At 47.8% G+C, this 26,351-nt stretch overlaps 1 protein-coding gene across 3 annotated transcripts; it reads right to left on the bottom strand.

The window, feature by feature from the left end:
- Nucleotides 1–5,080: 5,080 nt before the first annotated feature.
- Suv39h1 (suppressor of variegation 3-9 homolog 1) lies at nucleotides 5,081–25,614 on the bottom strand. Of its 3 annotated transcripts, none has more exons than XM_042669264.1 (6): nucleotides 25,409–25,614; nucleotides 23,213–23,358; nucleotides 15,985–16,647; nucleotides 7,915–8,061; nucleotides 7,700–7,829; nucleotides 5,081–6,736 (listed from the first exon to the last, which is right to left on the bottom strand). In XM_042669264.1, exons 1-6 carry the CDS (start codon nucleotides 25,425–25,427, stop codon nucleotides 6,603–6,605), a joined length of 1,239 nt encoding a protein of 412 aa, XP_042525198.1. In that variant the 5' UTR covers nucleotides 25,428–25,614; the 3' UTR covers nucleotides 5,081–6,602. The 3 variants fall into 3 exon arrangements, with proteins under 3 accessions (XP_042525198.1, XP_042525197.1, XP_042525196.1); XM_042669263.1 differs by lacking the exon at nucleotides 25,409–25,614 and adding an exon at nucleotides 25,290–25,389; XM_042669262.1 differs by lacking the exon at nucleotides 25,409–25,614 and adding an exon at nucleotides 24,799–25,151.
- Nucleotides 25,615–26,351: the final 737 nt, after the last annotated feature.

The following is a 26,351-nucleotide window of genomic DNA, read 5'->3' as shown; positions in this document are numbered from 1 at the left end:
GTGTGAAATATTTGACTCATTAGGGGTCTTCTTCCAAGATCAAGTTCTCTGCATTTTTGTGTTTTGCTTTTGGAAACAGGGACTCAGACCAATATAGCCTCAAACTTGTGGCCCTCCTGCCTCAGCCCCGGAGTGCTGGAATTACAGGCATGTGCCACAATGCTTGGCTTTGTCTGAGCTTTCAAGTGTGAGTGTACCAGTGGGTGAATTTCTTGGGCTGTTTGCATGTCTATGTTTAGTGTAGTGGTCTCTGTGCAGTTTGATGTCTTCACTTAACCATCTCTTTGAAGTGTTTGTGACACTTTATAAGCATGCTGATATATTTGAGTATTGGAGCTCTGGATGATGGCCCTTTATTTTTTTTTATTTTTAAATATATTTTTATTGTGAAAATACTGTACAGAGGGGTTACAATTACATGGGTAAGATAATGAGTATATTTCTTATCAAGAACTGTAGCCTCCTGTTTTGTTTCCCCTTCCCATCCCTTCCTATCCTCCCCCTGCCCCCCCCCCCCACCAAAGTTGTAGTTTGTTTTTCGACATAACGACTTGTACAGATGATGGCCCTTTAAACAGGGTGTGTGTGTGTGTGTTTGCTGGTATGGAGACTTGAACTCAGTGCCTCATGCTCTTGCTTAGCTTTGTTTTTGCTCAGGCTGGCATTCTACCACATGGGCCATACCTTCACTTTCATCTTTTTGCTGTTAGATTGGAGATAAGAGTCTGGCAATTGTCTCCCCAGAGTGGTTTCAAACCTCAATCTTCAGATCTCTATCTCCTGAGTATCTAGGATTACAGGCATGAGCTACTGGTACCTGGCTTCTAAATTGTTTAACCCAATGGATGAGTCCTTTATGCTAAGTGTTGATTTTGATTTTTCAGAGCTGTTACAGCATCTGTTCTCAGTCTAATGTCTTTCTACTGGTGCCTTTTTACTGTCTCAAGTCCCTGCATTCTTTTCTATCTCAGCCCCAAAGTATAAAATCTCAGGTCTGGGGGGGCGGGGGGAGGATGGGAAGGGATGGGAAGGGGATACAAAGGAGGAGGCTACAATGCTTGATAAGAAATGTACTCATTATCTTGCCCATGTAATTGTAACCCCTCTGTACGTTATTTTCACAATAAAAAATAATTAACAATTAAAAAAATAAAATCTCAGGTCTTTGTACCTTTTGGTGTTGAGGCCCTTTAGCTTTTAGGTTATATGGAGCACTTCTTGCTGGAGGGATGGGGTGGGGGTTCTCAACTCCAGGATACAAGGTTACCAACTTCTTAGCACTAGGTTTCCAGGTCTTTAAGTTTCTGCTAGTTGGAATTCCTATTTCGTTTTTGTTATCTCTGGGATACATTGGAGAGGTGTGGGAGGTGTTGTAAAGTTTGTCAACCCAGCACGTTGACATTGTACGTCTGCTTTGTGAGGGTCCACTGTCTAGGTTGTGAAGTTGACTCTGTTGAGTCCCAACACGTTATCAGAGCTGTCCCAGAGAAATCTGCAGCCAGGACATGTAGTTGTCTCTGAAGTGCTTCCACCTCATCTAAGTTAGAAGTTTGCTGAAGGGCTGGGGATATGGCTTAGAGGTAGAGTGCTTGCTTAGCACGCATGAGGCCCTAGGTTCAATTCCTCAGCACCACATAAACAGAAAAAGCCAGAAGTAGCACTGTGGCTCAAGTGGTAGAATTCTAGCCTTGAGCCAAAGAAGCTCAGGGTCAGTGCCCAGGTCCTGAGTTCAAGCCCCAGGACTGGCAAAAAAGGAAGGAATTTGCTGAGCTGCTCCTTGGGAGCTTCCTGTCCCTGATCTGAAGTTCCCTAAGATGTTTAGGGACTGTGTCCTAAGTCATGAGGTGTCTCTGCTCTTTGTGGCTAACTAGGCACAGAAAGCCAGGTTTCTGAGCTGGATGATTGATGCCTGTGACCATCAGGGATCTTAAATCCTTCCTGATGTGACAAGAGTGCACGTTCCAGGAAGGTATTGGAGGTCTGAGTTCAAGGGGGAGATTTTGGAATCATTTGGAGGTCTTAAGAGTAGGAAGATTCTGGGTTGTTTAGGATCTGTGTCTGGGCTATGTTACATATATAACAGGATGTGAGCCATTGAAGCAAAGCTATAGAGATGTGTTGATTTTCAAGCCAAGGCTGGGAATGTGGTTTAGTGGTAGAGTGCTTGCCTAGCATGCAAGAAGTCCTGGGTTCAATTCCTCAGTACCACATACACAGATAAAGGTGGAAGTGGTGCTAGGACTCAAGTAGTAGAGTGCTAGCCTTGTGCAAAGGAAGCTTAGGGACAGTGCCCAGGCCCTGAGTTCAAGTCCCAGGACTGGCAAAAAGTAAAAAGATGTTTGTTTTTTTTTGGGTCCGGTCGTGGGGCCTGAACTCTGGGCCTGGGCGCTGTCCCTCAGCTCTTCAGCTCAAGGCTAGCGCTCTACCACTTGAGCCACAGCGCCACTTCTGGCTTTTTTCTTTTTGCTTATGTGGTGCTGAGGAATCGAACCCAGGGCCTCATGCATGCAAGGCAAGCGCTCTACGACTGAGCCACCTTCCCAGCCCCAAGTAAAAAGATTTCAAGCCCGCCTGGCACCAGTGGCTCACGCCTGTAATCCTAGATATTCGGGAGCCTGAGATTGGGATAATAAATTTAAAGCCAGCCTGAAGTGTGTGACTGTAATCTCCCAATTAACCACCAAGAGAATCAAGTGGGGCTTGAACTCAGGGCCTGGTCACTATCCCTGGAACTTTTTTGCTCAAGGCTAGCACTCTATCACTTGAGCTACAGCTCCATTCTGGAGCTAGTAGACATGAGTTTCATAGACTTTCCTACCCTGGCTAGCTTTGAACTGCGATCCTCAGATCTCAGCCTCCAAGTAGCTGGCAGATGTGGGCCACTGGCACCTGGTAATAGATCTTTAATCCCCTATGGTGATTGATGGTAAGTAAGTCTCTGAGCTTTATGGGAGTGAATAATCAGATTTCCAAGTCTTTGAACTCTTTGAGCATATGTGTTACAAATTAAAGTGTTTGATAAGTCTATCCCAGTATGTCCCAATTCTTGAATTATTTCCGGGTCTGTCAGAACACATACAGTCTCTCATCTCTCAGGCTGGGAAATCTTCTTATACCACAGAAAACTGATGTGTTTGGTGTTCAGATGGCAGTGCGAGGCAGCCTGTGAGGTATGTGAGCTGTGTGAGCAACTGTACCCTGGGTCTCAATGAAGTCTGACTTCAGTGGTGGAGGGGGCTGCCTGTGTCCAGTTGTGACAGCTCTAGAGGTTTAGAGACAGTATCCAGGGTCTCAAGCTAGGACCTGTTTGTTGGGAGCTGTGTCTTAGGTGCCCTGAAGTCTCTGGGTTTGACGTGTAGACTGGCACTGCCCCTAAACTTTTGTGCTCAAGACTAGCACTGTACCACTTAAGCCTGTTTCACTTCTGGCTCTTTCAGTACTTAATTGGAATTAAGAGTCTCATGGAAGCTGGGTGCCAGTGGCTCACGCCTGTAATCCTAGCTACTCAGGAGGCTGAGATCTGAAGATCACAGTTCAAAGCCAGCCTGGGCAGGAAAGGCTGTGAGACTCTTATCTCCAATAAACCACTAGAAAACTGGAAATTGCGCTGTGGCTCAAGCGGTAGAGTGCTTGCCTTGAGCTAAAGAGTACAGGGACAGCGCCTAAGCCCAGAGTTCAAGCCCCATGACCGACCAAAAAAAAAAAAAAAGTCTCATGGAAGGTGGCTCAGTGGTAGAGTGCTTGCCTTCCATGTATGAGGCCCTGGGTGCAATTCCTCAGCAGCACGTAAGTAGAAAAAGCCAGAAGCAGCGCTGTGGCTCAAGTGGGAGAGTACTAGCGTTCAACTGAAGAGCTGAAGGACAGTGCTCAAGCCCAGAGTTCAGGCCCCATGACCGAAAAAAAGTCTCATGAACTTTCCTGCCAGGCTGGCTTTGAACTGAGATTCCTGAATAGCTAGGATTACAGGAGTAAGCCACCAGTGTCCAGCTTGGGGGGGGGGGGGACATGTCTTTGTTAAAATGAGACTGTTTAGGACTGTCACCTATATGATAGAAATCTTTGGGTGTCTGTTACAGCCCAAGTTTGTAAAACCAAAGAGCATTGGCTCACAATTACATGGGATGAGAATGAGCATCCCAAACCTCATGTTTTTATTCTCTGCTTTATAACTGGTACATATAGGCTTAGAGAACATTAAGCTATTTACTTTCAAAGTGCTTTTTAAAACAGAAGTATGTCTGGGCCCCTGTGGCTGAGGCCTGAGGATCGAGGTTCAAAGCTGGCCCAAGCAGACAAATCTGTGAGACTCTTATCTCCAATTAATCAGCAAAATGCCAGAAGTGGAGCTGTGGCTTAAGTGGCAGAGCACCAGCAAAAAAATCTTGTTTGAGGGGCTGGGAAGGTGGCTCAGTGGTAGAGCGCTTGCCTTGCATGCATGAGGCCCTGGGTTCGATTCCTCAGCACCACATAAGCAAAAAGAAAAAAGCCGGGCCGGGCCGGGCGCTGGTGGCTCACGCCTGTAATCCTAGCTACTCAGGAGGCTGAGATCTGAGGATCTCGGTTCAAAGCCAGCCCGGGCAGGAGAGACCATGAGACTCCTATCTCCAATAAACCACCAGAAAACCGGAAGTGGCGCTGTAGCTCAAGTGGTAGAGCGCTCGCCTTGAGCTGAAGAGCTGAGGGACAGCGCCCAGGCCCAGAGTTCAAGCCCCACGACCGACAAAAAAAAAAAAAAAAAAAAAGAAAAAAGCCGGAAGTGGCGCTGTGGCTCAAGTGGTAGAGCGCTAGCCTTGAGCTGAAGAGCTGAGGGACAGCGCCCAGGCCCAGAGTTCAGGCCCCACGACCGGACCAAAAAAAAAAAAAAATCTTGTTTGAAGCAAACTTCCTTTAGGATGCTTTACAGATGGTTCAAGTGGTATGCTGTGGGGAATCTAGGCTGAGTCAGATAGCTGAACCTTGAAAACTCCTATTTCCAGGCCACTTCCTGGTCCCCCCCCTACACTGTGCACCATTTGGCCCCTACCCTTTCATCTCCCAGCACCTACCCAGACCCCACAATTCTCCACACCTCAGCTTGTTCAGTCAACAATATTTATTGATGTCCGTTCCAGACTGGGTAGGGCTGAAGGGGTACACAAGAGAACCAGATTCAGTCCAAGCTTGAAGGTAAACCTGGGGGGAAAAGGGCAGGAAACACCCACATAGACACAACAGATCTGGCATCTGGTAGCAGGGCACAATCACACATGGGGACACTCTGGTAGGCACAGGTAGTCAGGAAAGGCTTCCTAGAGAACATGTCACAGGAGGAGGGAGCAGGAGACGAGGCAGCCATCAGACCCTTTGCCTTTTTGTACATGTCTAGGTAATTAACTTTTTCAGACCAGTGGACCCAGGGTGAGCTCAACAGGTTAGAGGGCTGGCAGGCAGCAGGGACTCCCTTCTCAGCCCAGCACATCTGAGTGAAGTTCTTCCCTGCAACTCTTGGCCTGTACTTTGCCTTCTGCCATGTGAGCCCTTCACTGGGCTCCATCTCTGTGGTTTTCAAGGCTTCCCTGAGACAGTCCACATGGACCAGGTACTCTATCCAGTCCCTGGCACATTATCAGCTTCTAATCAATGCACATTATTGTTCTAAGTGCTATCTACAGACTATCTAGGTCTTGATTCCAGCCTCAAGTAGTCCCAGAAGTCATCATACCCCAGGGCTGGGGTTTCCAGAACTCTCAGGAGTTCCTAAGAGTGTGAGATACTTCTTGACAAAGATAGAGCTTGATTCTTAGCTCCCTGTTTCAGGGCTGGCAGAGTCTGGGCCATAGGTATCTTATCTCCCTTCCAGGGGCATGTGGGCTTTCCAGATCTACAGCCCAGACAAGAGAACATACAACTCTTAAGGCTAGCATCGTTAAGTATAATAAGCAGAAACCAAACACAGTCAGAGCCCTGGGAGATCTCCTTTTCTTTCAGGAGGACAGTAGCTATGTCCACCTGCCCTGGGGTTGCCTCATACTAATGGGGCAGGAATGAGACCCACAACAGAGCCCTCAGGCTCCAGGCAAAAAAAAAAGCAGGTGCAACAACAAAATATCTTCTTTGGGTGTGGTACCACACACCTGTTAATCCCAGCACTTGGGCATTGGGAGACAAGAAGGGGCATGAATTCAAGGGTAGCCTGGGCTTCATAGCAAGTTCCAGGCCAGCATCTATTACATAAAGACTCTGTCTCAAAACAAAGCAGTGAAAAAAAAAAACCCCAACAAGCCAACCAACTAAAATCACCCCTATTCTGGGGCTTGGCTGGAGCTCAGCCCTTGGACCTCCATGAAAGGCCCGAAATCTCAAATACAGACAAAACTTGACATAAAAAAATGTACTTCCAAAAGTGGCGAGTGGGAGGTTTCTAAGTGCAACCCACAACTGGGAAAGGGAAAGGGGACCCGGAGTTGATCCTCACCACACCCCTGACCCTGGGGCAGGTAGAAGCAAGCAAGGGCAGATGGCAGCAGGAGAGGCATTGGTGGTCATCCCCACAAGAGGACAGCAGTAGGAGAGAGATGGGTAGGTTCAGGCCTCTCAGTCAGTTTGATGAAGATTTCTCAGGACTAGAAGAGATATTTTCGGCAGGATTGAGTCCCGCACTTGCATTCAATACGGACCCGCTTCTTGGGGGATCCAGGGAGCCCAGCCAGGCCAAAGTTGGAGTCCATGTGGGTACTTTCTATGTCCACGGGATCCACTATGGAGTCATAATCAGGAAGGGAGGGAAGGAACTTGTTAGAAGGACTGTATAGAGTTGTCCTGCTACCCTCTACTTCAGGAGACCAAGGGCCAAGGGAGCTTAAGTTAGGAGATGATCTGTGGGATGAGGATTGGGAGATGGGGCCAGAACATACCACTGGAGGGACGTTTACGCCAGAGACTGAAGGAGGTTAGGATAGGCAGAAGGGTTGTCAGGGAATCAAGGAGAATGGAACGGTGGGCCACCTGGGCAACCCAGAAGGGCACCTGAACTCCTCTATCCAAGATCTATCTCAGGTGTCTCAGAGAGGCTAGTCTGTGAAGGAAGGTTATAGTTGGAGGCCACAATGGTGTCCAGACAGAGGGAAGAAGGAAAATGACCTTTTCCCTGCTTGAGTAGGGAGGGGCTAGAGGTACCACTCAGTCAAGACAGGGCACAGAGCTGGGCGCTGGTGGCTCACACCTGTAATCCTAGCTACTCAGGAGGCTGAGATCTGAGGATCATGGTTTAAAGCCACCCAGGAAGGAGCTGGCTCCTGAGACTCTTATCTCCAATTAACCACCAGAAAACCAGAAGTGGTGCTGTCTCTCAAACTGGTAGAGTGCTAGCCCTGAAGCAAAAAGCGCTCAGGGCTACATAGTGCCCTTAGTTCAAGCCCCACGACTGGCCAAAACAAACAAACAAACAAAAAGATAGGGCACAGTAGTGCCCTAACTCTCCAGCCAACCATCCTTTCCTGTGAGTTTTGGCAATCACAGCTCTGATTGGGGCCCAATGGTCAAAATATGGGAATTACCCAAGGTATAGGAAAGAGTCCAGGTAGGAGACTGGGAGTTAGAAGGAACATCCTTCAAACTCCAGTGAACAAACGTCCCTTGATCCTCAGTGATCCCTCCCACCTGTTCCTTGAGAAGGAAGTGACTGTGCACCCCAATCCCCCAGGGCCCTTGTTGCTCCCACCTTGCATGTTGTAATCAAAGGTGAGCTCCTCGCCTGCCCAGATGGTCCTTGTGGCAAAGAAAGCGATGCGGGGCAGCCGCTCATCAAGGTTATCTATGAATACGTTGTACACTTGCAGGTTGGGGTCACACTGGGCAAGAAAGAACAGTGGGAGGGTGAGGAGGAACCCTGGTCTACCCCCTTTCAACCCACTGCCCACCTGCTGGGGGACCCACACTATGGTTGACAAAGTGGGAGATATTGCCATAGTAGGCAGCATCCACAGTATACACATCCTCCACGTAGTCCAGGTCAAAGAGGTAGGTAGCACCCTGGCGGTCGTAGATCTGGCCCCGCCGCTCTGCCTCCTCTGAGGTAATGATCTGGGAAAGGAAGAGAATAGATTTGTCATGATGGTTCAGGCAAGCTGGCCCCACCACTTCTCAGAGAACTACCTACCACCCACCTTTCCTTCTGCCTCTGGATGGCAGGAAGGCATCCTTACAGTGGTGGGGGGCTTGACTACAAAGGACAAAGCCCACCTTCTGCTGCCCAGAAAGCCTGCTGAAGATGTGCCAGAGCCCTTGAGTCAGAGCAAGATGGGGACTGAGACAGAAATTCAGAGTAAGGGCAATGAGGAATGACGACCAGGGTGCAAAGGAGAACTAGAGAGGGAGAGGCTTGACAGATCCAATGCAAGAGGCCTAGAGCAAGTACAAGACAATGTAGACCACACAGGTGACAAACAAGACATGGAGAACAAAAAGGAAGAAAGAAACCTGGAATGGCAGGGTTGGGGGAAGGCAGAGAGAAGGCCAGAATGGACAGAAAAGATTCAGACAAAAGCCTTAGTGACAGAGAAAGAAACACAGACAGAATCTTGAGTATGAAAGACCCCCAAGGGCAGGGTTCTGGTGGTTCATGCCTGTAAACGTTGCTGCTGAGAGGCTAAGATCTGACGATCAAGGTTCAAAGGCCAGCCCAGGCAAAAAAAAGTCCATAAGACTCTTGGCTCCAACTAGCCACCAGAAAACTGGAAGTGGTGCTGTGGCGCTGTAGCCTTGAGCAAAAGAGCTCAAGGACAGTGCCTAGACCCTGAGTTCAAGCCCCACGACCAATGCAACAACAAAAAGACCCTAAGGCCTTCAGAGGTTCAAGACCTTAAGGTCTCTGAGTTTGAGATATTCAGTAAAGAGGCCAAAGCCAAAATCTTGGAACAGAATGAAAGAGATAGAATGAGATAAAGAGAGAACACTAAAGAAAAAGATACCCAGGGCTGGGAATGTGGCTTAGTGGTAGAGTGCTTGCCTAGCATGCATGAAGCCCTGGATTCATAAGACAGTACCACATAAAACAGAAAAGGCCAGATGTGGTGGCAGTGGTTCAAGTGGTGGATTTTTAACTCTGAGCAAAAGAAACTCAGGGACAGTGCTCAGGCCCTGAGTTCAAGCCCCAGGAGTGGCCAAAAAAAGTAAGATACCCAAGCAGAGATGAGAGCAGCTCTCCCTCAAGTCTACACTATGCTTGGCAGTGCCAACACCCAGTCCTAGAGATAGCAGGTGGATCCTCCACCACTTGTCTTTTCCCCAGCTGGGCTCCCCATCCTAGGGAACATGAAGGTACCCACCCAATCTATTGATGAATTCCACCTCACTTTGTGTGTTTGTGTGTGTACCAGGCAATGTCCCTGAGCTTTTATGCTCAAGGCTAGCACTCTACTACTACCACTTGAGCCACAGCTCCACTTCCGTTGTGTGTGTGTGTGTGTGTGTGTGTGTGGTGTGTATGTGGTTAATTGAAGACTAAAAGTCTCACGGACTTTCTTGCCCAATCTGGCTTCAAACACATGATCCTCAGATCTCAGCCTCCTGAGCCACTTAGGATTATAGGAATGAGCCACAAGCACCCAGCTTCACCTTACTCTTGCTTGACAGAGCTCTCCTCTCCTTCCTGAAACCAATGACTACTGCCTCTGGCAATCTCCAAGCATGAGTGACTACACACTTTTCCAGGCCAAGGTCCCAAGACTACCATCTCAACTCAGGGTGCCTGAAGTGCCAGCCTCCTCCTACTTCCTCCTACTCCTCAGTCAGGATACCAGAAGAGTGCATAGCCCACAGCAGACATGTGGTAATGATTTTTTCTTTTCCATTGGTTCTCTAGCCTAGCAAGCTGTCCTTTATTCAATGGCAGTCTTCCAGACAGGTCCAATATTCTCTTCTCCCCACACTTCTTTTTCCTTTCCCTTTCTCTTACTCAAAAGACCCACTGTCCACTCCACAGACAACCCTAGACACAAACCTTTTCCACCAACCCCATGTGGCTGGGGTACCAACATTCTTCTGACTTACAAATTAACCCCTTCTGCAACCCATATTTACTTCCAAACCACAGTGCTCATTGCCTCTTTCTATTCCATCCAGGAGATATGCTGATTCTTTCATATGCAATTTTTTGATACCAGTACTGGGACATGAACTCAGGGCCTCAAGCACCATACTTCTTTGGCTCTTGTTATATCCCTTACAAGAGAATCTCTACTCTTTTTTTTTGGGGGGGGGTCAGTTGTGGGGCTTGAACTCTGGGCTTGCGCACTGTCCCCACGCTCTTCAGCTCAAGGCGAGCACTCTACTGCTCTTCAGCTCAAGGTGAGTGTTCTACCGCTTGAGCCACAGCTCCACTTCTGGTTTTTGAGTGGTTTATTAGAGATAAGAGTCTCACAGACTTTCCTGCCCAGGCTGGCTTTGAACCATGATCCTCAGATCTCAGCCTCCAGAGTAGCTAGGATTATAGACATGAGCCACCAGCACCCACCCCATTGAGACTCTTATCTCCAATAAACTACCAAAAATCCACAAGTGGAACTGTGGCTCAAGTGCTACAGCGCTAGCCTTGGAAGGTAGGAAGGAAGAAAGGAAAAGAGGGAGGGAGGGAGATAGCTACCTCAGGGACAGCACCCAGACAGAGTTCAGGTCCCAGGACTGGCAAAAAAAAAAAGAAAAGAAAAGAAAAAAGAAGCTGGGCACTACCGGCTCTTGTCTATAATCCTAGTACTCCGGAAACTGAGATGTGAGGATCGCAGTTCAAAGCCAGCCTGGGCAGGAAAGTCTGTGAGACTCATCGCCAATAAACCACCAGAAAACCAGAAGTGGTGCTGTGGCTCAAGTGGTAGAGTACTTGCCTTGAGCTGAAGAGCTCAGGGATGGCATCCAGGCCCAGAGTTCAAGCCCCACAACTGACAAAAAAAAAAGAGCCAAGTGAGGCTGGGAATGTGGCTTAATGGTAGAGTGCTTGCCTAGCATGCATGCATGAAGCCCTGGGTTTGGTTCCTTAGTAAACAGAACAAACCAGAAGTGGTGCTGTGCCCCAAGTGGTAGAGTGCTAGCCTTGAGCAAAAGAAACCTAGGGACAATGCCCACACCCTGAGTTCTGAGTTTAAGCCCTAGAACTAGCAAAAAAAAGCCAAGCTGAGCTGGGCCCTGGTGATTCCTGCCTGTAATCTAGCTAAGGAGGCTGAAAACTGAAGTACAAAGCCAACTCATGAAAGAAAGTCCTTGAGACTCTCTCTAGTTAACTACCAAAAAAGATATGGTTCTAATGGTAGAACACTAGCCATGAGAGAAAAAAAAAAGCTCAGGGCCAGAGTTCAAGCCCCAGAACTGGCACACAAAAGAGAGCCAGAGTCCTTGTGAAGCCAAGAATTCTGAGGTCAGACTCTACCTTGTGGTGTTGGCTAAAAGGAGATAGCTCTTCTCTGAGCCTCACACTTCCTAGCTACTTAGAAACCAGTCACCTCACTCAATAAGTTCTAGGATCAAGAGACAGCCTTTTTACCAGCACACTGGCTCTTGTCTGAACCATCTTTCTAATTGTAGCTCCTCTCCATGCCAAGAAGAAAGCCCGCATCCTTTGCAGGCTCCACCTTCCTGCCTATTCTGCCCTTACCTGTTCCCCCAGTCTTACCAGGAGTTGAGTCATCACACAAACCCTCTAGGGCACAAACGGTTCCTTCTCTTTCTAGTGCCATGCTGTAATGGGTGGCCTACCTTGAAAAACCAGGAACAAACTCATGCCTCTTCCCATCCCTGTTTACCAGCAGCTTTCCAGACTGTTGGGGGAAGACAGACAGCATAGTAACGGGCAGCTTGGAAAAGATGTGGAGATGAATGAGATCCAGCAGACTGAATCAACTGCTATTCTGCCACTACCCAGAAGTGAGACTTTCAATGCCTTCTCCCTGTGCTTGTCGTTTCTTTAGCACCAATTACCCTCCCCTCAAAAAGCAAGAACAACAACAGGCCTAGCTGAGCACTAGTGTTAGACACTTAGCCTTAAAAATATTTGTTATTAGCTTTGTGACTCTGAACAAGTTATTACACCTCTCTGGGCCTCTGTTTTCTTACCTGTAGAACAGGTAAAATGACAAAAATTCCATCCTAATTTAATGAAGTAGTTTGGTTGGGAACAGAGATGTAATGAGCAGTTGAGTGCCAAATCTTGTCTAAGATGCCTTTTACCAAGAGAGAAAAGCTGCTAATTAAATGATGTCTATCATTTAATTAAGTCAATTAACACTCACCTTCATTCCAGAGCTATTCAAATATGAAGGGGATGCATATTTCATAATGGATAAAATGTGTTAGTAGTCTATGCTGGTTGAGGGTCAAAATGTCCTGAAGAAATGTGAAGGTTTGGACCAAATGGAACAGTGCAAAGGAGTGAAAGGCTGCTTACGTAGCAGGTGTGATTGTCAGTGTCCCAAAGTAGGACAGTGTAGCATTTAGGTATGGGGCTTATGGCCTCAATTACATAGCACTTTGGAAGCATATAGAATAGTACCACCACATAACTTCACCTCAAGTAAGAATAATAAAGACTAAATAGATTTTTATTGGGTCAGGTTGAACCCAATCTTGTAGCCAGATGGGTTTGAAGCCCACTCTCCTACCCATCTTGCTGTGCCATCTTGAGGCCATGTGGGAAGGAGGTTGGCACTGAAAGTATTTTGGGGAACTGTGGTACTATCAGAAGGACCATTGGATCTCAGGATACCCTCCAGAGGTGGGCCTGGAAGTTGCTGATTGTGGCAAGGTAGAGGCCATGGAATAGCATGGAGAAAACTGTGCAGAGAAGGGAAGGGTGAGTTCCCCAGGAAACCTTTTTGTCGTTGTCATTGTTGGTTTTGTCTGTTGTGGGGCTTGAACTCTGGGCCTGGGTGCTGTCCCTGAGCTCTTCAGCTCAAGGCGAGCGCTCTACCACTTGAGCCACAGCACTACTTCATTTTCTGGTGGTTTATTGGAGATAAGAGTCTCACAGACCTTTCTACCTGGGCTGGCTTTGAACTCCTCAGATCTCAGCTTCCTGAGTAGCTAGGATTACAGACATGAGCCACCAGCACCCGACTTCCTGTTGTTTGTAGGGTACAAGAGTTAGGACCCTGAAGCCTGAGCATTTTGGATTTTCTAACTTTTAGACTTGTAGCAGCTAACACTTACCTGAGACTTACTGTGTACTGGGCACTGCTCAAGCGTCTCCTCCAAGTGCTTCACACAGAATAACTAGCTAAACGCCTCTAACAAGCGTATGAGGAGGGTGCTCTTACAGCTCCCATGTTCCAGATTAGGAAACTGAAACAAAGAGAGGTGAGTTGACTGCTGATGAGTGGTGGAACAGAGATGCAACCTTGAGTAGGCAAGCAGGCACTGGGTCCACCTTTTTTACCCACCTTGCTCTATACCCTCTTCAAAGGCCATACTGAAGAGTCTGGCCCTGGCAGTATTTGAGGCAGTATTTGAGAGGGACTGTGGCACCAAAGGGTCCCACAAGTGGACCTGGAAGTTGCCAATCATGGCCAGATGGGAGGACATGGAATAGCATGCATAAAGAAAATTGTTAAAAGAGTAGAATAGGTGAGAGAGTTTCCAGAGGTGAAGAGTCAGTACAGTAAGACCAGGGGATACTGAGGCTAATGTGGAGTGTAGGCTCTTCTTCCTGCAGGATCGTATGTAGAGATAGCTTTTCCTCTACCCATTAGTGAAGTGGACTTGATTCCTCCTGGGAAGGCCTCTAGGACTGTCAGGATTCTTTAGGGTCTGAACACTACCATCACCCTCCCAGACTGCCAGGGGCCCCCAGAATACGAATATATATCCTCATCTACACAGTTAGTGCCACCCTCTAAGGGCCTGGACACCTCTGTCCTATCAGGGTGCTCACGGGTATAGACTTCTCTGGAGTTGAGAATACTTTTTCCTGCCCCTTATAACAGCATGGGTGTGGTTACCTCCCAAGTCAGGAGATGGGAAGAGCACACATTCTTCCCCTAGCTCACCAGGGTACTCTAGGATGCAAACATCTCTTCCTACAGATCCTTAGGACCTCTTCACTCAACAAGCCTGGCCCTCTCTCTGGTCTATGGACATTTCCTCTAGCAGACTGGGGTGTGGTTGTTCCCTTGTTTGGACTGTTAGGGTCCTCTATGGTGTAGATTTGCTTTGAGACTTTCTATCTGTCCCTCTAGGGTCTGACCTCTACTCTGATTCCTCAGAATGGGAGCCTTTCTTCTTCAACTGTGTCACTGCTGCAGTGTAGACACCCTGAGATGTGTGTTCCTTAAGGGACCTATAGAAATCTGTGCAGGCTTTGGGGTTGTCTCTCTGGCAAGGCACACTCAGGGATTAAGATGGTTGATGGTTAAGATCCAGGGATGCTAAATATCTCCCAAGACATGAGACAGGTTTACAAAATTTCCTTTTCCAGTCCTGGGGCTTGAAACTCAGGGCCTGGGCACTATCCCTGAGCTCTTTTGCTCAAGGCTAGTGATCTACCACTTTGAGCTAAGTGCCACTTGCAGTTTTCTAGTGGTTAATTGGAGGTAAGAATCACACTTTCCTGCCTGGGCTGGCTTTGAGATGCAATCCTCAGATATCATCCTCCTGAGCAGCTAGGGTTACAGGCATGAGCCACCAGCAACAGGCTCAACACAGGTCTATATTAACAAAAACAAAATAAACCTCCCTGGTCAAAAGGCCAACCATATCCCACCTTAGGATCTAACACTGTAACAGACACACTTGACAGCTATTTACCCATTACTTCTTTTTTGCCAGTCCTAGGGCTTCAACTCAGGGACTAGGGACTGTGGCTAAACTTCTCTTGCTCAAGGCTAGCACTCTACCACTTAAGACACAGCACCACTTCTGACTTTTTCTGTTTATATGGTACAGAGGAAGAGGGCTTCATGCATGCTAAGTAAGCACTCTACCACTAAGCTACATTTTCAGCCACCCATTACCTCTTGATTTTACACTTGACCACACACATGGCTAAAGCATTTCCTTTCTCACCCCTACTTGGCACTGAGGTAAAGTGACTCAGTTCCAGCCAGCAAATAGTGAGCAGAAGTGACATGCACTGTGTCCAGGCCTGACCCATTAGAACCCTCACCGTCAGTCCCTCCACCAGGTCACCAGAAACTTCTAGGCAATGCTGAGGATCTGGCAGTGAACTGGAAGCTTGAGAAAAGCACAAGTAGGGAAAGAACCTAAGGATCCCTCCACACCCCCGTAGAAACGCCTGCTCAGGAGTTTCTGGTGCTCATGGCAAAGTGCTAATATACAAAGCTACCAGAATCTGGGCATTGTTCCTTACAGCAACTGGCCTGACTCAAGTATCTTCTAGCTTTTCCCAAAGGTGATCTAGAAAAGGTAGCTAACCACCATCCAAGGCATGCCTGCATCCTATTCCAGACACATTTGTGATAACATGGCACTGTAACCTGAGATGATACGCCTTTTCAGATAACACTACTCAGTCCTCACACTACGTGGCCTCTAAAATGAATGTTGCCTAGAGCTCAGTTCCTATACTGCTTTTTTGCTAGGTACCCTTATGAAGTCAACCCTCGACAGAAGCACTTCAATGTTAATTAACTTAACCCATATGACTGTGCTGGTGGGCTCTAGATTTTTTTTTTTTTGCTGGTCCTGGGCCTTGAACTCAGGGCCTGGGCACCATCCCTGAGCTTCTTTTTTGCTCAAGGATAGCACTCTACCACTTGAGCCACAGCACCACTTCTGGCATTTTCTGTTTATGTGGTACTGAAGAATCGAACTCAGGGCTTCATGCATGCTAGGTAAGCACTCTACCACTAAGACATATTCCCAGCCCAAGTTGGCCAGGTATTCATATCCTTAAAGCCATGCAGACAGACCTCCCAGACCTTCCTCACAAGGAATTTCAACCACATGGTAGTGAAATCTGAGTACACTTACTGCCCACATGCCCTCCCAGGCCTATCTCCTTACCTCTCCAACATACTCCATGACAAAGCTGTTCTTACGGATCTTCTCCAAGGTGCGGACACCCCAGCCACGCCCATCGTCCGTGCGGAAGATGCAGAGGTTATAGCGGATACCCTTCTGGACTACACGGTTGGGGCAGTCATAGCCACAGCGACAGCGGGAGTTGCACTCGTAGATAGGCTGTCCAGCTCGTAGGCGCACCTGGCCCTGGTCATTGTAAGCAAACTTGTGCAGGGATGCCCCGGGACAGCAGCCTCCTGAGGGTGCCCACAGACAGTCCTGGCACTCACAGCCCACAGCTACCTGGTTGAGGGTGATGCCCTCACCAACACGGTACTCATTTATATACACAAAGGCCCGAGGGGGGCCATCTAAGTCCACCTCGTTCTCCACAGTGATGCGTCCAATGTGGTTGCGCTTGGCATTGAGTTCCTGTTCCCAGCGCTGGAGAGCCCGCCTCTGCTTAGCCTTCTGCACCAGGTAGTTGGACAAGTTTGGGTCCAGGTGCCGGGGTGGCCTGGATCGGTGGTGCCGCCGGAGCAGCTCCCTTTCTAAATCTTTATGGAACTGCTTGAGGAGGCGCACACACTTGAGATTCTGCCGTGGCTCCCAGGTGTTCTCCGAGTCAGGGTACCCGCGCCACTTTACCAGATAATACTCTTGATCCTGTGTGGAAAGGATTACTAAGTTCAATGCCCTCCCTGCCCCTCTGCTATCTGTCCAGTGCCTACTTTGCATTTCATTTCCCCAAACCATGTCCTTTCTCCCACGTTTCCATCAACAGCTTCCCCCTCTTTTTTTTGTTTTTGTAGGATGTGGGGCTTGAGTTCAGGGCCTGAGCTTTCTTGCTCGAGGTTAGTGCTCTACCACATTGAGCCACAGCACCAATGGTTTTCTGGTGGTTAATTGGAGATAAAGAGACTCATGGGCTTTCCTGCTCGGGCTGGCTTTGAAGTACAATCCTCAGATCTCAACCTCCTGAGTTGAGCCACAGGTGCCTGGCCTCTTATTTGTTGTTGTTGTTTTTGTGTTGGTCGTGAGGGTTGAACTCTGGGCCTGGGCATGTCCCCCAGCTCAAGGCTAGTACTCTACCACTTGAACCACAGCGCCACTTACGGTTTTTTCTGTTTATGTGGTGCTGAGGAATAGAACCCAGGGCCTCATGCATGCAAGGCAAGCACTCCACCACTGAGCCACCTTCCCAGTCCCCTTTTGTTTTTAAATGGCAGTCCTAGGGCTTGAACTCAGGGGCTGGGCTCTATCCTTGAGCTCTTTTTTTGCTCAAGGTCAGAGCTCTGCCACTTGAGCCACAGCTCCATTTCCAGCTGTTAAGGGGTTAACTGGATATAGGAGTCTCACTGGATCTTCTTGCCCAGGCTGGCATTGAACCATGATCCTCAGTTCTCAACCTCCTGGATAGCTAGGGTTACAGGTGTAAGATACCAGTGCCCAGCCTACTTCCTCCTCTTTCTAGCTGTTCACTCAATCCTTGTTTTTTTTTGGCAGTCCTGGGGCTTGAACTCGGGCCTGGGTACCGTCCCTGAGCTTCTTTTGCTCAAGGCTAGCACTCTACCACTGGAGCTACAGTGTCATTTCCAGCTTTTTCTGTTTATGTGGTACTGAGGAATTGAATCCAGGGCTTCATGCATGCTAGGCAAGCACTCTACTACTAAGCCACATTCCCAGCCCTGTTCACTCATCCTTGACTCTACCTCTGCACACATTCCCCACATCCATGCTCAGGACATCCTTCAAAATCCATCTAGAATTTGGCCCTTCAAACCATCAAACCACTATCACCGCCACCAACATCATGGCTAGCCTAACTCCCAACAGGAACCTCCTCACTGGTCTCCAGCTTCCATCCTAATCCCTACAAGTTGTTTTCTACACAGCAGCCAAGAAGAGCTTTCATTGATGGGAGGTAGCTATAGGACAGATTTTTGTGTGTGTGTGTGCCAGTACAGGGACTTGAACACAGAGCCTGGGTGTTGTCCCTTAGTATTGTCCTGAAGGTTGTCACTGTACCACTTGGTCACATCTCCACTTCCAGCTTTTTGGTAGTTAACTGGGGATAGAGTCTCACAGACTTTCCTGTTCAGGTTTCCTTCGAACCATGATCCTTAGGGGATTAAGCTACTCAGGTATGATCCACCTGTACCCGGCTATCGGACAGAATTAACAGCAGAGTCTGGAGTTAGTCAGGTAGATAAAAATCTTCAGTTTGTAGCACTCTGGCTGTGTCACCTTAGGCAAGTTGTTTAATTTTCCTAGTCCTCACTTTCCTTGTTTGTAAAGAAAATACAAATACAAACCAAGCAAGGTGCTACACACCACTAATCCCAGGACTAGGAAGACTGAGTCCGAAGGATTATAAGCTCATGAACTGTACAGCAAGACTCTGCCTCAAGCAAATAAATAAGAAAAACAAACCTATATATGATAGTACAAGCCAGTACTCAAGAGGCTGAGACAGGAAGGTGGGCCAATCTGGTTTACATAGCAAGTTCCAGGTAGCCCGAGCTACCCTGTCTTATGGCTCCTCCTCCCCAAAATGAAGAAAAATGTAGCTTGATGCTTTTCTTCTCTTTTTTTAAGGGACTGAATTAAGGGCCTGTTGCTTGTAAAGTAGGTGTTCTACCACTTGAGTTGTGTCTCTAGCCCCTTTTGCCTTAAGTTTTTTGTGCTGGTATTTAGGTTTAAATTTAGGACTGGACACTGTCTCTTAGCTTTTTGGATCAAGGCTGGTGTTGTACCACTTGAGCCAGAACTCCACTTCTTGGCATTTTGGTGGCTAATTAGCAGTAAGAATCCCATGGGCTTTCCTGTCAAAGCTGACTTCGAACCCAGATTCTCAGACCTGTCTCCTGAGTAGCTAGGACTACAGGTGTGAGCCACCAACTCCCAACTTCCTTGTTTTCTTTTGTTTTCCTACATTGTTATTAGATGTACAGAGTTGTTACAGCTAACTAAGTCAGGCAAAGAGTATATTTCTCCCAGAAATGAAAACGAGATTTTTCTTTGTTGTTGTTTTTCTTTTCTACTTGTTTGTTCATTTATCTGTCTTTGGGAGGGTTAGGAAGGGCACAGAAATGGAGGGACAAAGGGTTAACAAAGTAGCAGTGGGGGCTGGGAGTGTGGCTTAGTGGTAGAGTGCTTGCGTAGCATGCATGAAGCCCTGGGTTCGATTCCTCAGTACCACATACACAGGAAGAGCCAGAAGTTATTCTGTGGCTCAAGTGATAGCCTTGAACAAAAAAAGCTAAGGGCCAATGCTAAGACTCTGAGTTCAAACCACAGGACTGGAAAGAAAAAAAAAACAGTAGTAGCACTCACTAGACACTATGTGGAAAATGAACTATCCAACTTGTATGTAGGTAGATAGGAGGGAAAAACTAAGAGAGTGCAAGGGAAGGAGTGATATTGTCCAAAAAGAAATGTACTTAAAGCTGGGCACCAGTGGCTCACGCCTGTAATCCTAACTACTTAGGAGGCTGAGATCTGAGGATTGCAGTTCCAAGCCAGCCCAGGCAGGAAAGTCTATGAGACTCTTATCTCCAATTAAGCACCAGAAAACTGGAAGTGGCACTGTGGCTCAAAGTGGTAAGAGTGCTAGCCTTGAGCAAAAAACCCCAGGGACTGCACCCAGGCAGAGTTCAAGCCCTACAACCTTTTTTTTTTGTTTTTTTTTGGGTCCGGTCATGGGTCCTGAACTCTGGGCCTGGGTGAGCCACAGCGCCACTTCTGGCTTTTTTCTTTTTTGCTTATGTAGTACTGAGGAATCAAACCCAGGGCCTCATGCATGCAAGGCAAGCGCTCTACCACTGAGCCACCTTCCTAGCCCCAAGCCCTATAACCTCTTGAGTACTGGCTTGTGCTACCACACGGGTTTGTTTCTCTTGTTTATTTGCTTGAGTCAGGGTCATGCTGTAAAGTCCATGAACTTGTGGTCCTTCTGACTCCTTATTACCTGACTTTCAAAACTTTTACTCCTAAGTATATCACCTTTTATTTTTTTGGGGGGGGGGGGTCCAGTCGTGGGGCCTGAAATCTGGGCCTGGGCGCTGTCCCTCAGCTCTTCAGTTCAAGGCTAGTGTGCTACCACTTGAGCCATAGCACCAGTTCCAGCTTTTTTTTTCTGTTTATGTGATGCTGAGGAATCGAACCTAGGGTTTAATGCATGCAAGGCAAGCACTCTATCACTGAGCCACCTTCCCAGCCCCTACATCACCTTTTATTTTTTGCCAGTCCTGGAGTTTGAACTCAAGGTCTGGGCACTGTTCCTGAGCCTCTCTGGGCTCAAGGCTAGCACTCTACCACTTGAGACACAGCGCCACTTCCAGCTTTTTCTGTTCATATAGTACTGAGGAATCAAACCCAGGGCTTCATGCATGCTAGGAAAGCACTCTACCACTAAGCCACATTCCCAGCCAGTACATCAGCTTTTTTTTTTTTTGTCAGTCGTGGGCCTTGAACTCTGGGCCTAAGCGCTGTCCCTCAGCAATTCAGTTCAAGGCTAGCACTCTACCACTTGAGCTACAGTGCCACTTCCAGTTTTCTGGTGGTTTATTGGAGATAGGAGTCTCACGGTCTTTCATGTCCGGGCTGGCTTTGAACCGCTATCCTCAGATCTCAGCCTCCTATGTAGCTAGGACTACAGGCGTGAACCAACGGCGCCTGGCTGAGTATATCAGCTTTATAATAACAAAAGAATACATTTCTTACTGGACAATGTCATCCCTTCCCTTGCTCTCTTCCAGTTTTCAGTTGCCATGTTTTTGAGGTAGGATCTCACTTTATGCCAGAGGCAGGCCCTGGACTTCAAACCTACTTGTGTTGCTGGGAATAGCAGGTGCACCCACTGCACCCAGCTATTACTAAAGATTTGAGTCTCAAAACCTCGATGCCAGTAGCTCACACCTGTAATCCTACCTACTCAAGAGGCAGAGTTAGAAAGATCACAGTTCAAAGCTAGTCAGGGAACAAAAGTCTGTGAGGGGGCTGGGAAGGTGGCTCAGTGGTAGAGTAGCTTGCCTTGCATGCACGAGGCCCTGGGTTCGATTCCTCAGCACCACATAAGCAGAAAAAGCTGGAAGTGGCGCTGTGGCTCAAGTGGTAGAGCACTAGCCTTGAGCTGAAGAGCTGAAGGACAGCACCCAGGCCCAGAGTTCAGGCCCCATGATCAACAACAACAACAACAAAAAAAAAACAGCAAAAGTCCATGAGGGAAGCTCTTATATCTTACCAAGAAAAAGCTGCAAGTGAAGGTATGTAGCTCAAATGGTATTACACCACCAGCTTCGAGGAACAAAAAGCTAAGGGATAACACCCTGTTCAGCTCCAGTACCAGTACAAATAAATTTGAATCTCTGTATTATCTTTTTTGCACTAGGAACTCCCATCTCTGTCTCCAAAGTATTTAGGAATACAGGCTTTAGCCACTGTGCTAGGCAACATTCTTCTAACATTTGTTATGTACTGGGTAGTTTTGAGCACTTGATATGTCCCAGTAAGTAAACCTCTTAACTTTGAGGTAGATAAGACTAGTTTTCTCTTTTCTTTTTTCTTAACAGTCCTGGGTGCTTCCTTGAGCTATTTTTTCCCCCAAGGCTAGTGCTCTACCACTTGAGCCACATCTCCACTTTCAAAGTCTTCCCCATTTTGCAGATTAGAAAAATGAAATTTCAGAAGGGGCGACACTGTCCAAAAAGAAATATACTCATCACTTGACTTATGTAACCCCTCTCTACATTATTTTTATAATAGGAATTTTTTTTTTAAGTCAGAAGCCAGGTGTTGGTGGATCATGCCTGTAATCTTAGCTACTCAGGAAGCTGTGAGCTGAGGATTGTGGTTCAATGCCAGATTAGACTGGAAAGTCTGTTGAGACTCTTTTTTTTTTGGTCGGTCCTGGGGCTTGAACTCTGGGCCTGTCCCTCAGCTCTTCAGTTCAAGGCCAGCGCTCTACCACTTGAGCTACAGTGCCACTTCCGGTTTTCTGGTGGTTTATTGGAGATAGGAGTCTCACGGTCTCTCCTGCCCGGGCTGGCTTTGAACCACAATCCTCAGATCTCAGCCTCCTGAGTAGCTAGGATTACAGGTGTGAGCCACCAGCGCCCGGCTGTTGAGACTCTTATCTCCAATTAACCACCAGAAAACCAAAATTGGTGCTGTGGCTCAAAGTAGTAGAGCACAAGCCTTGAACAAAAAGAGCTATGAGGGGCTGGGAAGGTGGCTCAGTGGTAGAGTGCTTGCCTTGCATGAATGAGGCCCAGGGTTCGATTCCTCAGCACCACATAAGCAAAAAAGAAAAAAGCCAGAAGTGGCGCTGTGGCTCAAGTGGTAGAGCACTGGCCTTGAACTGAAGAGCTGAGGGACAGGGCCTAGGCCCAGAATTCAGGCCCCACGATCGGACCCCCCCCAAAAAAAAAAGAAAAAAAAAAAGCTATGAACAGTACCCAGGCCCTGAGTTCAATCCCCACAACTGATAGGAAAAAAAAAGTCTTAAAAGGGTTTCTGTAGAGCTGGGCACTGGTGGCTGGCTCACACCAATAATCCTAGCTACTCAGGAGGCTGAGATCTAAGGATTGTGGTTCAAAGCCAGCCAGGGCAGGAAAATCTGTGAGACTCTTATTTATAGTTAACCACAAAAAGCTAAAAGTGGAGCTGTGGCCCAAGTGGTAGAGCTCTAGCTTTGAGCATAAAAAGTCAAGGACAGCACCCTGGCTGAGATCAAGCCCCAAGACAGGGAAAAAAAAATGGTTTCTGTTAAAAGCCTGTATTCCCACTGGAGCCAACATCTGGTCTGCTCAAACTATCTTGCTGGCTCAGTTCCTCTCCTTAATCCTTCTAAGTAACCATCCAGCTGTTTTTTCCTGCCAGCAGTGGAAACTGTTGCCATTTTATAGAAACCTTTTTGTGGGAAAATTTCTTGGCTCTGAAAGGTTTCAGTAAATAACTTTTAGGGGAGTGGGAGCTAAATTTGTTTTCTATTTCAGTTGGTTTCTATTTCCAATACTGACAGATTTACTTAGGGTTAATATGGCTCTTACCCCCTACCAAGCAACTTAATCTCCCCACCAGTAAAGTGGGAATAAGAGGGTCTATTCATCCCATTTTTTTTCCAGGAAGGATCAGAGATTATTTCCTTTGTAAACAGGTGTGGGTAGTGAAGCAAAAGGCCAATTTTCTTGAGATGTCCCCTCCCCTAAAGCAGTCACCCCAAACTCACACGGATCTTCTTGTAATCACACAGGTACTCCACTTCAAAGTCATACAAATTCTTCTTAGACACACCAAGAGCAGGGCAGGAGAGCTTGGCCAGGCGGCACAGATCCTGTAGCTGATGCAAAGAGGATTTGCAACATATACTGCAACCTGGAAAGAGGGGACCCAAGAATCAGGAAAACTGAATCCACACACCTTCCCCAGGAGCTAAGAGGCTTATGCAAGTGGGAGTTCCAGGAACCAGAATGTGCAATGCCCAAAGCAGCCCCTGGGGCAGCAAGGTTCAAGGTGAAGTTAGGTGGACTAATTACCTCAAAGGAATGGTTTCCCAGTTTCATCTACACTATTCCTAAAACAGCCACCAAATTAGCAGAGGGGTCCAGGCTCAATCACCCTTCTTTCACTTTGCAAAAGAAAGGGAACCTACACTGTCCCAAGAGGTGGGTGGGGAGGGAGCTGGGATTAAAATTTCCAGGGCATCTAACAAAGGTGTTAAGGGAAAAGACAGGACTTCAAATCTGAAACTTCTGGGCCAAATATATTTTGGAATTTAAAAACTAGTATGAAAAAAAAAACTAGTATGCCCCCCAACATTAATCTTGCACTCCCTGGGTGAAGGGGCACTGAGTAGTAGACAGAGGAAGTAATAGCAACAGCAAAAGTAACATTATCCAAGGAAGTAACATTTACTGAAATAGTAACATGTACTGCAAAAGCATAAAACTGCCATATTAAAATGAAGTAAAGATGTTAAGGACTCACTGAATTGTCTTAAGTTTTAAAAAACCTTTTGCTATGATACCAATTTTTTTAAAAGGTCTCATTTACAGGGCTTTTTAGATTTGGAGATTATAATCCATTAACACCCTTGAATTAGTCTTGAGGCCCTTGATCCCGCCCAAGTATTTTTCCACAGTGCATTTGACGTGCGGGTCTCACACACACCTTAAGGACATGAGTCCTTTTAAATATGCCTCAACTGACAACTGGAATGTGGCTTAAGTGGTGGAGCAACAGCCTTGAGCAGAGAACAGAAGGATCTGGGTTCAATCCCCAGTACTAGCACAAAAAAATAAAATTTACGTATGTATATATGCACCAACACATATACTATACACACACAAAAAACCTGTTTCTGGGATCACCAATATTTTCCAATTGCACAGGATCTTAAAAAAAATGTCTAAATTTCTGATTCAAAGCATACCATTAAGGTGCTTTAGAAGCCATTTTATCAGATGTCACTAAACATTCGATTGCAAATATTCCGGTCAACATTCTATTTCACCTTTTAAAAACGCTTAATATTTTTGACTTCCCATTACAACGATCAAACTTAGACCCGCTACAAAATACTTTACACGTCAACATGAAATCATCCAAGTGCTTCTCTAAAACGATTTCCTGTGTGCCTCCGGCACATTTAAACCGAGGCCCAGGGGACTCAGGGCCGGTGCCCGCGCTTCGCGGTCTCAGATCCCGCTTCTCCCTTCCCAACCCCTTCAACTTTCATTTCAAACACCGTCAAAGTGACCCTAAATAAGGTCGCCAGCAGCTGGCACCGCAGCGACCACAGCGGGACTCGCCTACCCTTTACAGGTCCGGTCACACTTGTGGAATCCATCTTCCTTGCTGCTTTACTCCCGGAGAGTCCCCCCTCAAAGCAGTCACCCCTCTTTTCTTCCACATGGAGGCTTCCGACTCTACTAGGGAGGCCCCATTCCCCTCTTTGGGGGGAATCCTCTACTCCGAACTCTTCCGCCATCAGGCTACACTAGCGTTCCCCCAAAGTGTCTGTCTAAGAAGGGGTCCGTCCTCCTCCTTCCTCCCCTTCCGGAGTCTCGCGTGGAAATCGAAAGGGTAACGGTCACGGGGACCAAATTTTCCCGCGCGCGGATGCAGACTGCTTGTCAAGACCCCGCGCGGAGGCAAGCCGACCAGACGTGAACTGAGGCGCGGGCCCTCTCCCGCGTCCTCACTCAGCCCCGCACCCCGCGAGTCCTGAAACATGCGACCCTCCCCCGAGCCCCGCCCAACCCGCACGCCAGGCCCGCGCTCCTGGAGCCTCATCTTTTCCGCACCCGGCTTCCAGCTCCCGGCTCCATGGCCTCGGACGCCGGATCCCCGAGCTGTCGACATGACCCTTCCAAGTCCACCTGGCCCAGCTAAGCGGCCCGTGCCTCTACCGCTACTACTTCACCTTTTAAATTTTCCGCCATCTTTCTACACAGCTAACGATATTCAGGCCTAGCTGGCCTCGCGAGAAGAGAGTTCGCGCGGGCGTGGTCCGGCACACACAGCCTATTGGCAGTGCCTCACTGCGAGCTGTGTCCGCACGGACCAACCCGTGAGCCGTGACTAGACTCCTCCCGGGACCGGCTCGTTCCCGGAGGCGGGTGCTCGCTGTGCTTTCCCAGTATGCGTCTGGGCGGTGGCGGGGCAGCGGGGGCGGCAACCGAGATAGCTGAGGTTGCCTGAGGCTCCGCGCATGCACTGGTCTGTCCGTCATTGCGTTAGCCAATCACAGCGTTCCCACTCCTAGTGAGATTCTTTCTCCTGTCAGACCTTCTGATGTGAATCATTACATTTTTAACCCCAAGCACGCCGTGACATGCCCAGGCGGGCTATGGCCCCAGCCAGTCGCTCAGCTGATTATCTGATGCAGTCACGCATCAGATGTCTGTCCATTCAGACTGCAACCTCGACTTCCATACTGTCTCTTAACAGAAGCACTCACTTGTACCCCTCAGGCTTTCCTTCCAAAACAGGTTCTTGCTGTTTTCCCTCAAACCATACCCCATGTTATTAATGTCAGCCCTCCTCTCCATCTACCCTTGACATGGAATCAGCTGCTATTTTCCCCAAGAGGAAACTAATACTAAGCCGCAGCATTCAGCAAGACCTCTCTGGCAGTCTGGGATTAAGTCAGGACAAACTATCACTCCCAGCTTTGTCTGGGTATTTGCACTGTCAGTTGGTCACTACCGTTACTTTAAGTCCCTCACTTCTCATATAAACCACAATCAAGTTATAGATACGACCTGGGAGGAAATAGAGGTATGATGAAGACTCGGGGCCACTTGTCAGAAGGTCCCCGTTGTGTAGAAAAATTCAGTGTGTGTGAATTGGTTGTTAGTGCTGAA

This window comes from Dipodomys spectabilis, unplaced genomic scaffold, assembly GCF_019054845.1.
Source record: "Dipodomys spectabilis isolate Male_0828 unplaced genomic scaffold, ASM1905484v1 ptg000492l, whole genome shotgun sequence".
In the NCBI taxonomy this organism is placed as follows: Eukaryota; Metazoa; Chordata; class Mammalia; order Rodentia; family Heteromyidae; genus Dipodomys; species Dipodomys spectabilis.
This window is presented reverse-complemented; position numbering and strand designations above follow the sequence as displayed.